General features: G+C 40.2%; 1 protein-coding gene across 1 annotated transcript in view; it reads left to right on the forward strand.

Moving 5' to 3' along the window:
• The first annotated feature begins 6,970 nt into the window (after positions 1-6,970).
• LOC108234709 (2-lysophosphatidate phosphatase PLPPR4) overlaps positions 6,971-15,555 on the forward strand; it is a 42,488-nt gene continuing 33,903 nt past the window's right edge. Inside the window, exon 1 of the mRNA XM_017414088.3 lies at positions 6,971-7,312. Coding sequence (XP_017269577.1) covers positions 7,238-7,312 — 75 coding nt within the window. The 5' untranslated portion in view covers positions 6,971-7,237. The remainder of the gene's footprint in view (positions 7,313-15,555) is intronic.

A 15,555-nucleotide genomic window follows, 5' to 3' on the forward strand; every position in this document is an offset into this window, starting at 1 on the left:
AGGAATGGCATTAATGAGCTGAACGTTTTGATATATGAACGGTTGAAATAGCTGAAAAATTGTGGAAGGAGATAGGTGCCGAAAAACGTACGGAATAGTGAAAGAAGAATAGATAATAGATAATAGATAATAAAGAGAAACAGGAAAACAATGGTGTGAATGGTGTCCACAGCTTCCCACCATTTCAGAACCAGAATCAGCTGAGTGTGGTTCAAGTTTCCCCTAAAATGTGTTTAAAATGCAGCGATCCGTTTCACTACAAACTGTCTCCTATTTTGTTCATGCAGCTATCTGACACACAGCGGTATTTCACCCCAAAATTTAGTGGGAAATGTAGATTTTTTTCCAACATATTCAGCAGGTTTTGGAAAATATCTGATTTTAAAGGGGACCTATTCTGCTTCCTTGAACAAGTCAGGATAGATCTGTGGGCTGTACAAAACATCTTCATTACATTTAATACACAAAATCATTCTCAGATATTGATCAGTTCTTCCTGTTTTGAGCGCATTTCAGAATGAGCTGTTTTAGGGCTAAGTCACTTTTATGCAAATAAGCTGTTGTTGGCCACGCCCCCCCCCAACTCAGTGTCCCATCTCAAAACATAAAAACTCTCTGAAAGATTAAACGCTGCGGATCTGACGCACATTTATGTCATTACTAATTCAAACACTGAGGATTTTGACTTTAAGACAGGGGCACTTAGTGGTTCTGAACCAACATTTGTCGAGTCGGACACCGGCAATAAGTGGGTCCAAAACCCGACTGGTAGCGGGTCGGGACAGGGACAATAAAGACACATGTTCTATATCTCAGCCGAGAACAAAACATTTTCCTTTTCCAGCAGACATTGTTCAGCAGTAAAACCAGCAGAACAAATGTGGGGGTCTTCTTGTAATGAAGTGGGTGGAGCTCCACTTGGGTTGCTAGGTGAGGGGCTGGGCTTGGCTTGGGGTTGCTAGGTAACAAGGACTGTGACAAGAATCCCGAGGTTTTTGCAACAGGTCGTTATGCAGACAACAGAAAACATTTATTTATTGTCAAAAAAAATGGCTGGGTGATTTTTTTGTGGTTGGACTGTTTCTAGAAGCAGTAGATACCCAAATGGAAGTACAAAAACATGCAAAACGTGAATTTTGCATAATAGGTCCCCTTGAAGGGATCAGAAAATTCTGTTAGACAAACATACAGCCAGTTAGTCAAATGAGAAAAATAAATATAAAGATCTGTCCACGATTTAAAACTTGAGAACCTAAAGCAGGTAAGGAAATAAGGTTTTGGACATTTGGGGACTTTTAATGATAAATAAGTAACAACCTGATGGATATTTTACTTTGTTTGCTTTTTTTAAGAAACTGGGATGCAACTATATGCGTTATTACTTGCTTTACCGTTCTTTACTCTTTCACAAACATGGAAAGAATTGAAATAACTAATTTGAAACAGCAAAGTGTCATTTCTGGTATAGAGCTAAAAAGTTTGTTTTGTTTTTTCCTGCTTAAAATATAAAAATGTTGTGCAGTTTTATATATGATAACATTCAGTATGTGTTGTGAAGGACTCGCAGCTACTACCACACCTAATTTTAGCTCAATATCCGAGAGGCTGGCTTAGTTTTAGACCGTTTTCGTGTTTGGTGAGGCTGCTTAGCTGTGGCAGACATGTTGAATGGGACTGTCACCAAAACTAAATGAGTTGTAGATCTCCATCCAGGCACAACTTCCTGCAAGTTTCATTAAAATCCGCCCAGTGGTTCGGGAGATATTTTGCTAACAGACAGACAACCCGTTATCGCCCTTCGCTAAGTATAGGTTTCCGTTTGAGCCAGGAGGGATGAAACAGTCCCAGGTGTGTGAGCCTGACAGATAAGGGAGCTCAGCTGGACTCAGGAATAACCGTGGTGCTCCTGAGGTGGACACATCCGGCTGCCTTCAGGGGGACCTGCGAGGACACAGGTGGGAGCCTCGGCGGGGGGACGTCCTACCTCGGGCAGCTCCAGGACCTCAGCGACGACCCGAACACCAGGAGACACCGGGTTCACCGACTCGCCGCGACGCGCTGTCCTCCGTCGCTCCGTCACTCGCTCCGCTCCCACAGGTCAGCACCCAATTACAATTACGGCTCAGCCGCTGCTGCCCATGCGCAGTTATGCTTCCTCTGGGTGCTTCACGGACAGTTGGAAAATAATGGGTTGATATAAATATTTGCAACGTATTTCTGGGTTATATATGTTTTTTTTTTTAATTGCCTGACACCAAAAAGAGAGGTGACAATGTTTTTGCCTGTGCACGTATGTGTTTATGGTTGCTGTGGTGTTAGCAAAATATCCCCTCAACCAGTGAATGGATGTTAATGCAGCTCTCTGGAAGTAGTCAGAAGATGTACATCTACAACTGATTAACTCATGAAATCAGCCCCGTTTTAAATGGCTGCCACAACTAACGGAAATAAAAAACTAATGAAAAATGTATTGAAAAAGGCTATAATTTAGTCATTATTACAGATACTGAGCTACAATTTGGTTTGATAGTACCACTGATCCACCATACATTCTGAGAGATAATAGATTGCCCAAAATCTTTTTTTTTTAATGTTGCCATTACCTATTGGTGTCAACTCTGTTTGCGTGTTAGCAAAATATCTCATAAACCACTGACAGGATTTTATAAATCTTTCAGGAAGTGATCATTGGATGTATATCAACTATCAATTTAAAATGGACACTACAGCTAATCAAGATTAGCCAACTCTAATGTGTTTTTAACTCAGTCAATATAGCAGATATTGAGCTAAAATTTGATGTGGTGGTAGCTGCGAGTCATCCCCAACACATACCCTGAGCACATAAGGTTTCTATACCAAACGTGCAAACAAACCAGTCCTAGAAAGGCAACAAAAGGGGGGCAGGGCGTTCCAGAACGAAGTCAGATGGAGGCGTTGGGGGGTGAGCAGAGTATTATCCTCTTCGCCAAAACATGGAGGGGTTCCAGCAGCAGTAACAGGAGTCATACACACAGAGGCACACCGCTTGTGGTGTCCATTTACCTGAAAAGCTGAGTTGGACCGGTAAAAAAAAAAAAAAAAGTGTGAAAGCTGAGCTGTGAAAGCAGGGATCATGAAATGGCAGCCCCTGAGTCATGGTTTAGGCTTTTCTTGGAGTTTTGGTCTTAGATTTCAGTTTTGTTTTGACCTTAGTTCATGGTTTGCGGTGTGTTGATCAGTTTTAGCTGGTGTCTTTTTTTGTTTGCATTACCCTCACTATAGTTTCCTCAGCTCCCCTGATCACTCATTCATTAAGCGTGTTGCTCATCAGCCCCCATAAGCTGCAGCCAGTTTTGACTCCTGCACCTCTTGGTTGTGTTCTCTTGTAATAAAAAGCCCTTTTAGATTCTACCTGTCTGTCTGTCACCTAGTGAGAGCAGAAATGGAATCATCGAATCATTTGGAGCAATAGTTTCAAGAAAAAGTTTGATCTTGTAGAACGTTCGGAACACCTCACCATGGCAACACTTTGTGGCCAAATGAATTCAAAGTTCAATGAGTTTCTCACAAAAACAGCAAACCACAGAGGTTACACCCGTCACATAACTATAAAAATCATATAAACTAAATAAATAAAATAAACCCATCTTTAAATAAGTAAAAACAAATACAACAATAAGTTAAATTGTGTTCTTGTTACTGAAGGACACCGAGACAAATAATCCCAGTTTAGTAATTATTTAATCAGGATACGTTTTAAAATCCTACACTTAGTGAAAAATGGAATGTTTTTTGTCTTTTTGTCTCTTGTGACCTTTTGTGTTGGTTTATAGTATTGTTTGAACAGAAGGACATTTTATTAGAATCTGTCTGTATTTGTACATTTAAGTATTTTTAATCAGAAAACCAATCTGTTCAACAAAGTTAGGACTGAGGTACCTTTTACCATTTTTACATCAATATCAATAGCAGCACCCAAGCTGTGGAATGACCTTCCTTTGGGCATAAGCCAGGCCTCTTCACTTGCTGTTTTTAAATCCTTTCTTAAGACCCATCTCTTTTCTTTGGCTTTCGGCACAATCTGAGATGTTTGACTTTGTTTTACTGTGTTTATATTTTATTATTTTATTACTGCTTTTATATTTGACCTCCTCTACTTTATGATTATATTGTATTATATGATTGTGTACAGCACTTTCGTCCGGTGGGTGTTTAAAGTGCTTCATAAATAAAGATGGTATGATATCAATCCAAAATCCAAACCAAGCTCAGTATGAGACACTCAAGTTAATGAGGCAAGACTTTGCAAAACCACTGCAGGTTAGAAGAGCTTTGAAATATTTTCATATGTTTGGATTTGAATCAGTGCCAATGAAGTAAGGACACAGGAAATAATCAGTGGCATCTAAAGTTTTTATCTGCTTTCAGTTTATGTAATTGTAGTATTTATTATATTTGCAAAGAAGATAACGTTTGAGTTTCACTGAATTTCAGTCTGCTGTTTTGAGACGTTTCGAAACAGTTGGTGACGTAACGGATCCCCCGAACGGAGCAGTCTCGCTGCATTCAGAACGGATTGTGGAACAGGGTTCCGGAACAAATTTCAGCACATGCTGAAACACTGTTTCGAATTTGCCATCACTACTCTCACCTTCCCCCTGCATCCTTGGGTCCTCAGCCAACGAGCATCAACCTTGTTACAGTAGAACCTGAGCAGGGATGGCCCCAACACACAGCCGGGTGAGTGCTTTGAGTTGGAGCCAGTCGTGGATACATTGGAGCGGCCGGGGGGATGTGTAGCTGGATCTTCTGACAAAAGGACCTGTCCATTCTTTTTCCTGTGATGCAAGAAGCAATTCTGTCTCAGCTCTCCATATGTCAAGAACACCCAATCCTACAGCCAAGCCATCATCCAGAGACGGTCACAGCTCTTGCCTCTGCCTCTACAATGCACTATTCCTGAGGCCGCCGCTGCAGGCCCCTGCCCATGTCTTTGCTGCCATCACCTCTCAAGGTGCAGCTCCTGCTGGATGTTTCTTCACCAAACCCAGTGCCAGTCGGCAGGGTCATCACACTCCTGCCAGAGCGAGTCCCGGGCCACCCACCCTGACATTGACAACATTGTTACACCATGCAATGGGGAGTGGAGGCACCATCCACAACAAACTGAAGGATGGAAAAGAAACGAGATAATAGAGTTCAGTTGAATCAGTTTCGTGAGTTTTAACTTACTTATTTATGTGAGGATTATTCTGAGTCCTCCTGAGACTTTATTTAAAATGAAAGAGATGCAGTCTGATGCAGAACCTTGACCTTCCTCACTTTGAAGGCTGTTTATGTCCACTGATCTCTCTTCGAGTTGCAAATAAGTGAAGATGAAATGATGTTCAGGGTTTGTGTGGACCTTGCTTCTGCATTCATATTTATAGTTTTTTTTCTTACAGTAAGATTTGCACAATAATGAAATCACAGGAACAGGTTTTTAAAAATAATCTTAGATTATTTTACTCACAGGCTCACACGCATACGTAGATCCAAGACTAATAATTTTTTTTAAAAAAAACATGCTCCTGTGGTTTTATCTGACTGAAAGGGAACTGCTTCCAGAGCAGAAGCACTGAATTACGGTCCTGGCATTCCTTGAAGGAATGCATATCACCCGCCGCCTTACATGACAGTGTTTTAGACAAAAATCACCTTATGTGGAGATATGACGGAGTTGCTGCCGCTTTGGTCCAACCATAAAAACAACTATGTGCAATCTCAAGCAATATACGAGATGTCACGCACAGAGTATGTATGAATGACTCTCTGCTACTACCACACCAAAATTGAGCATATTATCTGCAAAACTAATTCAATTATAACCATTTTTATCTATTCTAAAATTATCCAACTGTGGCAGCCATTTTGAATTGGGTTGGATCCAAATGTTATTGAGTTGTAAATATACAGCCAATGATTATTTCCTCCAAGTTTCATCCAAATACCAAATAAATACATGTGCTTCATGAGATATTTTGCTAACAGACTGAGTTGACTTTAGAAAGTTAATGGAAATGGCTGTGGCGGTTGTAATACAATAGGGGACGACGGTTTAAACTCTCACACTTTATTCCAGCAACTGCGGACCCTCCAGCTCACTGAATACAGTTCTCCCGAATATTTACTCCTGTGCCTTCTAACTCAGGCTCTACTCTGCCCTACGCCATCACAGCAGCGTCCTCTGGTGACAAGAAGTGATAACAGCAACAGAACAGAGCAACAATGCATTCACTGTGTAAACCCAAAAACACAACTGTAATGAGGACTGGTTTGTAAGTAGCATAGCAATGACGTCAAGGCGTCAGGTTAGGACAGTATATATGTTCAGGTGAGTAGAGATGAAAGGAGTCCCGGTCCAGGATTTAGCTTTGAACTTGTCTTTAATTGTGACTGAACATTAACACTCATGGGTGTTTACGTCTGTGGGTGTAAGTTTCTACAAAGAGAATAAACAAATAAATTATAAGTACTAGTCTATGAGAAGTCCTCATACTATAATTGTAACTTAAATGTCCACAAGGAGATAAACATGACCAAGACTTAGCTATGAAAATGTACAGCACAAAGCACATAAATCAAATCTACTAACTCAACATAAAGTATACAACAACACTCAGCAAAAACACACTAAATATTTGCTCAATATTTAAGAAACTGACTGAATACCAGCCATTTCTTTCTTTCTTTCTTTTTTACTTCAGTTGGCTGTGGCATCCATCTTGAATAACTGACTCCAAACGACAATCAGTTGTAGAAATGCATCCAATGATTACTTTCTGCAAGTTTCATTAAAATCTGTCAAGTGGTTCCTGAGATATTTTACTAACAGAGACACAAACACAGGTAAAGACATGATCTTTCTGTCTCCTTCCTGAAGCTGGGTTTAACTGAGAGGAAGACAAGCTGTGAGAGATGTGAGGGGAAGCCACCTATCAGGCTGGCCTCTCCATGTCAGTCAGCAGCAGCTCCAAACAGGCGCAGCCGCAGTGCGCATGCGCCTCCTCCTCCGCGCTCCAGCTGACAGCTGGTAGGCGGACATGCGCAGAGCGCGGCTTCTCCTCAGCGCCGAGAAGGCAACCGAGAGGGGGGATCTCATGGAGCGACCCTGATCTCTCTCACCCCCCCGACTCCCCACCACCACCCCGCCAGGACGCCGCTCTTCGTCTGCCGCAGCCCGGATCTGCTCGGAGCACCGGGAGGCTCGGCCACCATGATGTCTGCGCGAGGGAAGGGAGTCCTGACCAAAGACAGCGTCAGTCTGCTGCCCTGCTTCTATTTCGTGGAGGTGAGTTTTGGCTGCTTCAGCTGCTCTGACTCTGAAACGAAGCCACAGGATGTCTGCCACCACACAGCCGCTCAGTCAGCTTTTATTTCCGCTTCATGGTCTATTTATACAAGAAAAAAAAGAAAGAAAGAAAGAAAGAAAGAAAGAAAGAAAGAAAGAAAGAAAGAGAGAACGTCTAATTTAAAAGGTTTTGTGCAAATGAAGCGTTCATACGGCGTGGTGCGTTCACAGACATGTTGGTCCAAAAGCAACACGGGAGGCGGGGGATACATCCCAGAATTTCCCTCTCACCTCCAGGCTCCTGCTTTCATCTGCTCGTAGTATACACAGATAAACGGCTGCCTTTTCTAATACCTGTCTATTTATGGATCTATCTGTGGAACAAATGTTAAAACAAATAATTGTATTAAAGGCCTAGCGTTCCTTGAAGGAATGCCTATCGCCCGCCAGCTTTCATGCCAGAGTTTTCAGCTGAAATCGTCCTACTGTGGGTAATAATGGCTTGTATTTTAACCATTTTGGTGACAGCATTGCAATCTCATGTAACACGCTAAGAAGTCCTGCTCAGAGTGTGTGTTCTGAATGACTCTCAGCTACTACCAGTTTTACTTCCATATGGGTAAAATATTGAGTTGTAGCCCCTTTTCTTTGGTATGTGTTAATAAATGTCAACGACCTGCGGTGGCTATCTTGTATTAGGTTGGCTTAAATGGTAATCAGTAGTTGAGATGCGTCCACTGATTACTTTCTGCAAATTTCATTTGAATCCGTTCAGCGTTGCGTGGGCTATTTTGCTAACAAAGAGCCACATGCACCCACGTTTGCATTTACACGCTTCATAACTAACTATGGGCTTGTGTAGCCGGGATCGATGTGCAACAAGGGTTTCCCTGGTGGTGCACTGAGTGCCGTCCTACCAGCCTGACACTGAATAAGAACTCCGACGGCCTGCCATGAAAGATTTAAGTCGAGGCTCTGTGCAGCCCGTGGTGGCTGTCACTCATTCCCCGGCTGCACGCTCCTTCTTCACGCTCCAGTTCACCGCTGGCCCGTGGCTCTGCACCGAAACTGGCATCATGGATTATACATGTTCCCGCGATACCCCAGGAATGGATGCTGTTGTGATGACAACAGCATTTCCATGAACGCCTCTCTCCCTCAGCGGCTTGCTCTGGGGATTCCATCGCTTCGATTTGGGTTTTTGGAATCTCTGCGCTTTCAAATAACCACCAACGCAAACACTGAAGCACCCTTATTAATATATATATTTTTTTGTTATTCTTCTGTTTCCTCCCGCAGCTTTGGAAAACCCATACGACAACAAAAAAAGAGTCAGCTAAACTCTTCTGTTTGGCATTTGTTGCAGACAGCAGAGAACGGATTTCATCGCTCGGGGAGCGTGTTTCCAGCTGTACACATGACAATAAACACGTTGACTCTCAAATCCTAATTAAATTTGTAGCTTTAATCTGAAATTCTGCTCCAAACGATCACAAATGCTGTATAATCAACAGAAAACAACTATTATTCAACACGATTAGCCGTATTCTGCCTTATGAGCGTGCTCTCGTCTCGTCTCGCCTGCTGAATGAGCTGCAGCTTCTTAACTAGGAAGGAATTCAGGATGATATGTGAAGTAGTTTTATTTTCCAAAAACACCAGAAGGTGTTTATTCATAAATGGCTCACAAGCAGACTTTAAACACATTTTTTTTTTTACTAATTCATTGAATGTTCTGTTGAATTGGAACACCTGTTGCTGTATTTTTGGTGAAATTTGACAACATTCATGACACATTTTCCATTTAAATATTAAAATGTTATTAATCCACCACATGATAAGACATGTTTTTGGTAGAAAGATGTGGTTAGCAGGGCTGCACGATATTAGAAAAACTTGCGATGTTGGATATTATTGTTTAATATTGCGATGGCAATATCAGTTGTGATAAACCAACATTTTCCTCACTTCCTCACAATCATGATCTAAACCAGGTGTGGGCATCATGGTCACTGAGAGTCTGTTGGATTGACCAAATATAATTTTTTTTAGCAGCAGAACATGAATGCATGATGCTTGGAAAAATATAGGCCCCAGGGAGCATGAGGGATGGGGTACACCCTGAACAGGTCACCAGTCCATGACAGGGTCAAATAGAGACAAACGAGACAAACAACCTCTCACACACACCTAGGGACAGCTTAGAGTCACCACTTAACTTAAAGTGCATGTTTTTGGCCTGTCCAAGTAAAGCAGAGTACGGTCAAATAAAAATGGGGACAACAGATTTCCCTTTAATATAATGGAAATACACCATATTTCTGATAAAAAAAAATAGATATATGTTTATTATTTTATATCGTTGCCTACATATGAATGAACACATTCAGCTATTTTAATGAGTAATCAGTTTCAATAATCCTGATTACATTATTGACCAAAATAATGGTGAGTTTAGTTTTTACATAATCAAGCAGCCCTAGGCTCAATCAGGAATAGTGCAAAATGGCTTTTGGTCAAAATCCATCATACGTCAATGAAATTCAGAATTGAATGTAAAAAAAAAAAAATCCCCATTAAAAACAATAGAATTTTGGCAAAACACTTGGGAAACCCCAGCCCTCTTTGGAGCTCTACAGCCCAGACAGATTCCACTGCAGAAAAGTCTAAACAGGTCACAGAAAGTTGGACTTTATCTGACTGGACTGGCATTTTGAGATCTTTGACAGCTTTTACACAATCTTAGATTAAGTTTGGTGATTTTTACAGATTAGACTAAAGAACTGCTAAGGCCACAGTGTGAATAAAAAAGTGCGATCCGGATCATAATCTGGATCACCACCAAAATGTAATCCATTGTTTTTTGTGACAACTCCAACATTTCCTGAAAGTTTCATCCAAATCTGTTCATTAGTTTTTACCTGATCTTTGCTAACAGACCGACAACCAACTGAAAACAGAACCTCCTTGGTGGAGGGAACAAAAGGGTCACATGTAGGAGCAGGGAGGAGCTTTTAACAGAGGGGCTACCTGTGACCTTGACCTTTGACCCCATGAACCTTGAGATCAACAGGCATCATCTTTGACCTATGAGGTGTCCAGCTGTGCAGTTTGACATTCCTACATGACACTGCTGCAGAGTTAGAGCGCTAGGTCAACTGTGACGTTCACCTTTGACCCCATAACCTTGAAATCATTCGTGGTCACCCTTGACCTAAGAGGTGTCCAACTGTGCGTCCTGATTTTCCTCAATTACATGGTTACATAGAACACAAGTTCATCTGTGACTTTGACCTTTGACCCTGCCACCTTGAAATCAACAGTGATCACCCTTGACCCATGAGGTGCTGTGGAGTTTAACATTCCTGTTATACAGCTGCAGAGTTAGAGCATGGGCTGGTCTGTGACCTTTGACCTTGAACTTTGACCAGATCACCACCAACTTTTAACCACTTCTTCCTTGGACCATGTTTGACGTTTCCTGAAGATTTCCTGAAAATCTGTTCATAACTTTTTAAGTAACCTTGGACACAGACAGACTGACGCTACTGAAAACACAACCTCCTTGGCTGGAGGTAAATATGTCCAAATGCTAACTTTTCTGCTGTCTAAACTTTCCAGAATGTTGTTAAGTATTTTCTTTTGAAATCCTCATAATTCCTATACAACTGATACACCTGAGACATAGCCAGGTGTGTCTTTTTCACCCAATATGTTTCTCACAGTTGTAAGATTTATGGTTTTCTTTCAGAGAGTGCACACACCCAACCTCTCATTGCCTTCCGTTGTGCTTGAGCTCAAGAGTTCTTTAGTTCTTTCTTCACTCTGTAGACACATAACGTACACGTGTGGTGGCCAGATGCTTCTGCCACTTACAACAGGGGTGTCAAACAAAGTGACGCAAAGGGGCCAAAATAAAAAATTTGGTCCTAGCCAAGGGCCAATCCTGATCAATATTTATTAAAAATTACATAAATTAACCTTAGTTTTAGATGTATTATGTAAAATCATTCATATAGAAATATCAATGACCTTTTCCCAGTTACAGGATATACAGAATTTAGAGCAAACAGACTTTAATGAACACAGACAAATAGATCAAACTTCAAAAAGCCCATTATTAGCAGTCATTTCTTACGCTTCACTCAGCTTTTAAATGAATTTTTTAACATTAAAACAGATTTTTTTAAAAAGCCATCAACAAAAACCTGAATATACAGAAATGAAAACTATGTATTATTGGCTTTTAAGTCACTCTCAAGAGATAACTTCACTATTTAGGCTCCGTTTTTTAAAGCAAAATACGAATTAGAGACTCGATCTGTCCCAGACTAGAGGGCCGGATCTAATGAAATCTAAACGTTATCTTGGGGGCCGGATGAAATGCTACAGAGGGCCGGATCTGGCCCGCGGGCCTTGAGTTTGACACGTGTGACTTACAGTAAGGGAATCTTTCCAATACAGATGGTATTTTGTTGCATTGTGGCTGTCTGTTTGAGGCTTACAGTCTGTCTGCATGTCTTATTGAGAGTGCGGATGTGCAGGGTTACCATGGTGACCCTAATGAGCCACTGACGGGTAGCTTTAATGCAGGTATAATGGTACACCTAAATCACCGTTTGGTAATTACTTACCTTTACAAAATGAAAAAGAAACAAATGCCAAATAGTACCTTTTTTTTAAATATTTTTTATTTTTTTTATACAGACAACTCTCTTAGAAGCCAAGACAAAAACAAACAAACAAACCCCCCTCTTTATGACGTAAGGCTCGATGCTACTTTTAGTATCTGCGCCGTACCGTAGAGCTATTTTTAGCCCAAATATCACCCTAGCGTCACACTATAACCCTCCCATAAATCAACATAAGCATTTTCTCAACAGCAATAAAACTTTAAAACAAATAATCCCTTATTCCCATTCAAGCCAGACACTTAATAATTCGTCTTTAAACCATTACAGTTTCCTCATCTTATTGCTATAATCCTGCTGCATTTGCATGCGTCCATGCACAGAACTTTACAGGAAGTGCACAGCCCCGTGACACAAAAAGGGAGTAAAATAAAAGCCTTATGTGGGACTTAGACTGTGATGCATTTTTGGATTATTTACAGAGTGATCAGACTCCACTGGTGTTGAAGAGGGTGGCGTCTGATTCTGCAAGTTATTCTGAACCAGACATCTTTAGTTTGATGTAAAGTGTTCAGATTGGGTCTCTCTCTGCTTTTTATTTTTATTTTTTTGGAGTTAAATAAATTCTGCCTCTGGGGGAGCAGTGATGTATTTATCATCAGCTCACTGTACAGAACAGTCATGGACCAAATACACAAACCATTACGTCCCTAAACTTTAGCAGTTCTTTTGGTTCCCTTTACATGTTTTCTATTTATATATAAAAACATCGACAATTTGCCAGCTTAGATTATTACAAAGGATTGTCTCTAATTATTGTTGGCTTTAGATAAGAAGGCTGATGGATGTTGACATTTTAAGCAGTAGCTGCGTTGGCACCCATCAACTCTTTTTTTAACCAGAAAAACCTGATTTTCAGTTTAAATGCTGATATGGGGCGCCATTTGTAAAGGAGCTTGTGCTCAAAATTCATGCCTAAATTTTGTCAAATTTAGCTTCAAACACTGTTTAAAAATGTAGTGTTGATTTTCTGATGTCACTTTTTACAACATTTAGCTAGTTACATGTAATTGTTACAGCTACATGCTAAATATAAATCTAAATGCTAAATTTTAAATCTAAATGTTATATGTTAAATCTAAATGTTAAATGTTATATCTAAATATTATATGTTATATCTAAATGCTAAATGTTGAAACTAAATGTTTAGCTAATATGCAAATTTTTAATGCCTGAAACAGGAAGTACCAAAATAAAAGCTTGACACTAGGCTGAAGTTTGCTGAAATACTTAAGTAAACTAAACATTTTACAGTTAGATATTACGTAATATCGGTGTTTATCTTCCACTCATTGGGAAAGCTAGCGGGAGTTTTTATAACAATGTGCCGGGAGTCAGGCGTTCTCCCCCGGTGTACTGAACGTGAAACGCTCGGCCAGCTGACAGCTGGCGAGCGGAGCAGGCATGTCCGAAAGTGTCAAAACAATATTGTAATAAGGTCATGTACTGATGAACCGAGCAGATATTTGAGACTTTCAAAGCCACATTCTCACCTAAAAATGTTGTAAAAAATCATGTGACAAAATTTAGGCATGAATTTTGAGCACAAGCTCCTTTACAAATGGCGCCCCATATGCTGAGAGCTGAATGACTCTGTTGAAATCTGCTGAAGAAGCTGAAGCTGATTAGTTGAAGCTAAAAGTAGCAGAACGTTAGCTGACAGCTGTAAAGAACAGAACACCAACTAAAAGCTAAAAAATATCAAAAGCTGAAAGAGCCAAAATGCCAGCTAAAAGCCTAAATTAGCAAATGCTATCCTAATGGTGTTAGAAACTAAAAGTAGCAGAATGCTAGCTAACACCTGAAAGAAACATAACACTCGCTAAAAGCTAAAAATATCAAACGTCTACCTAAGAGTTAGAACAACCAAAATGCTAGCTAAAAGCCAAATGTAGCAAAATGCTAGCTAAATGGAGATTAAGAAGTTAAAAGTAGTAGAACAGTAACTAAAAGCTAAAAGAGCAGGACGCTACCTAAAAGTCAAAATTAGCATAACCCTAACTAAATTGAGAGCAAAAAGCTAAAAGGAGCAGAACACTAGCTAACAGCTGAAAGAAACAGAACTTCAGCTAAAAGCTAAAAAAAAATCAAAGGGATGCCTAAAAGCTAAAAGAATCTAAATGCTAGCTAAACGCTAAAAGTAGCAAAATACTAGTTAAATAGAAAGTTAGTAGCTAAAAGTAGCAAAACAGTAGCAAAATCTAAAAGGAGCAGATCACTAGCTAACAGCTAAGAGGAACAGAACATCAGCTAAAAGCTAAAAACATCAAAGGGATGCCTAAAAGGTAAAAGAACCAAAATGCTAGCTAAAAGCCAAAAAATAGCAAAATGCTAGCTAAATGGAGAGTTAGTAGCTAAAAGTTGCAGAATGGTGGCTAAAAGCTAAAAGCATCATAAAGAACCCCCATAGGTAGTATGCTGTAGCAGATTTCAAAGAGAACAATGTCTTTGAAAGAATTAAAGCATAGAATATTTGTAAATAAAGTTAAATACTTTGAAAAGTATAAAAGTAACAGCAATCTAAAGTCAGCACCCGGGTCCGTAATGAGCCAAATGCTTTGGTTCATGAATGGCTAAAACAGCACAAAGCATGCAGTAGTACGATTGGAAGAACTGTAAAAATAAAAACAAGAAAACAATGAATGCTGAATGAGCTTTCACACAATTAATGCATGTTAACATTTCAGGTTTCAATCACTAAGAGCCTGTGAGCGGTGGAGTTCTTCTGCCCTTCATATTTAAAACAACAGGAGCCATAAAGTGGGTCAGAGCTAAGAGTTTCAGAGACTCAGGGGCACAGCTGAACTCAGGGTCTTTCTCTGACTGTGTGTCAGCAGCAGGGGACCACTGAGTGGAAGGGAGGTATGATAAGAAATGCAAAAAGAAAGATTAATATTTGTTTTCTGTTTAATTATTGCACATTTTATCCTCCTTTAATAATAATAATAATAATAATAAATCCAATTTATACCGCACTTTTCATTAACAAAAATCTCAAAGTGCTACACAGTGCAATTAAAATCAAAGATAAAAAATCAGAGATAAAAACAACATCATAAAAAACATGTAGAAGCAGAATAGGTTTGCTTAAATAAAAAAGTCTTCAAGCCTCTTTTAAAATCAATCAATGGTTGGGGAGCTCTCAAATAATCTGGGAGAGAGTTCCAGAGCCGGGGGGCAGCGACAGCAAAAGCCCGATCTCCCATGGACTTCAATCTGGAGCGAGGAAGGTGAAGGAAGTTACAGTTTTGTGATCGTAGAGATCTGGTGGATGAGTGAGGAATGAGAAGGTCCTTCAAATAATCCGGTGAGGTCCCATTTAAACACTGATGGGTGATGAGCGCGATTTTGTACTGAATCCTGCACTTGATAGGAAGCCAGTGAAGATCATGCAGGAGAGGTGTAATATGGGCAGATTTGCGGGCCCTCAAAAGAATCCTGGCTGCACTGTTTTGAATGTATTGGAGCTTCTGAAGATGTTTTTTATGGATTCCAACAAACAGAGAGTTGCAATAATCGAGCCTGGAGGAGACAAATGCATGAACGAGAGTC

This window comes from Kryptolebias marmoratus, linkage group LG21, assembly GCF_001649575.2.
Source record: "Kryptolebias marmoratus isolate JLee-2015 linkage group LG21, ASM164957v2, whole genome shotgun sequence".
Classification (NCBI taxonomy): Eukaryota; Metazoa; Chordata; class Actinopteri; order Cyprinodontiformes; family Rivulidae; genus Kryptolebias; species Kryptolebias marmoratus.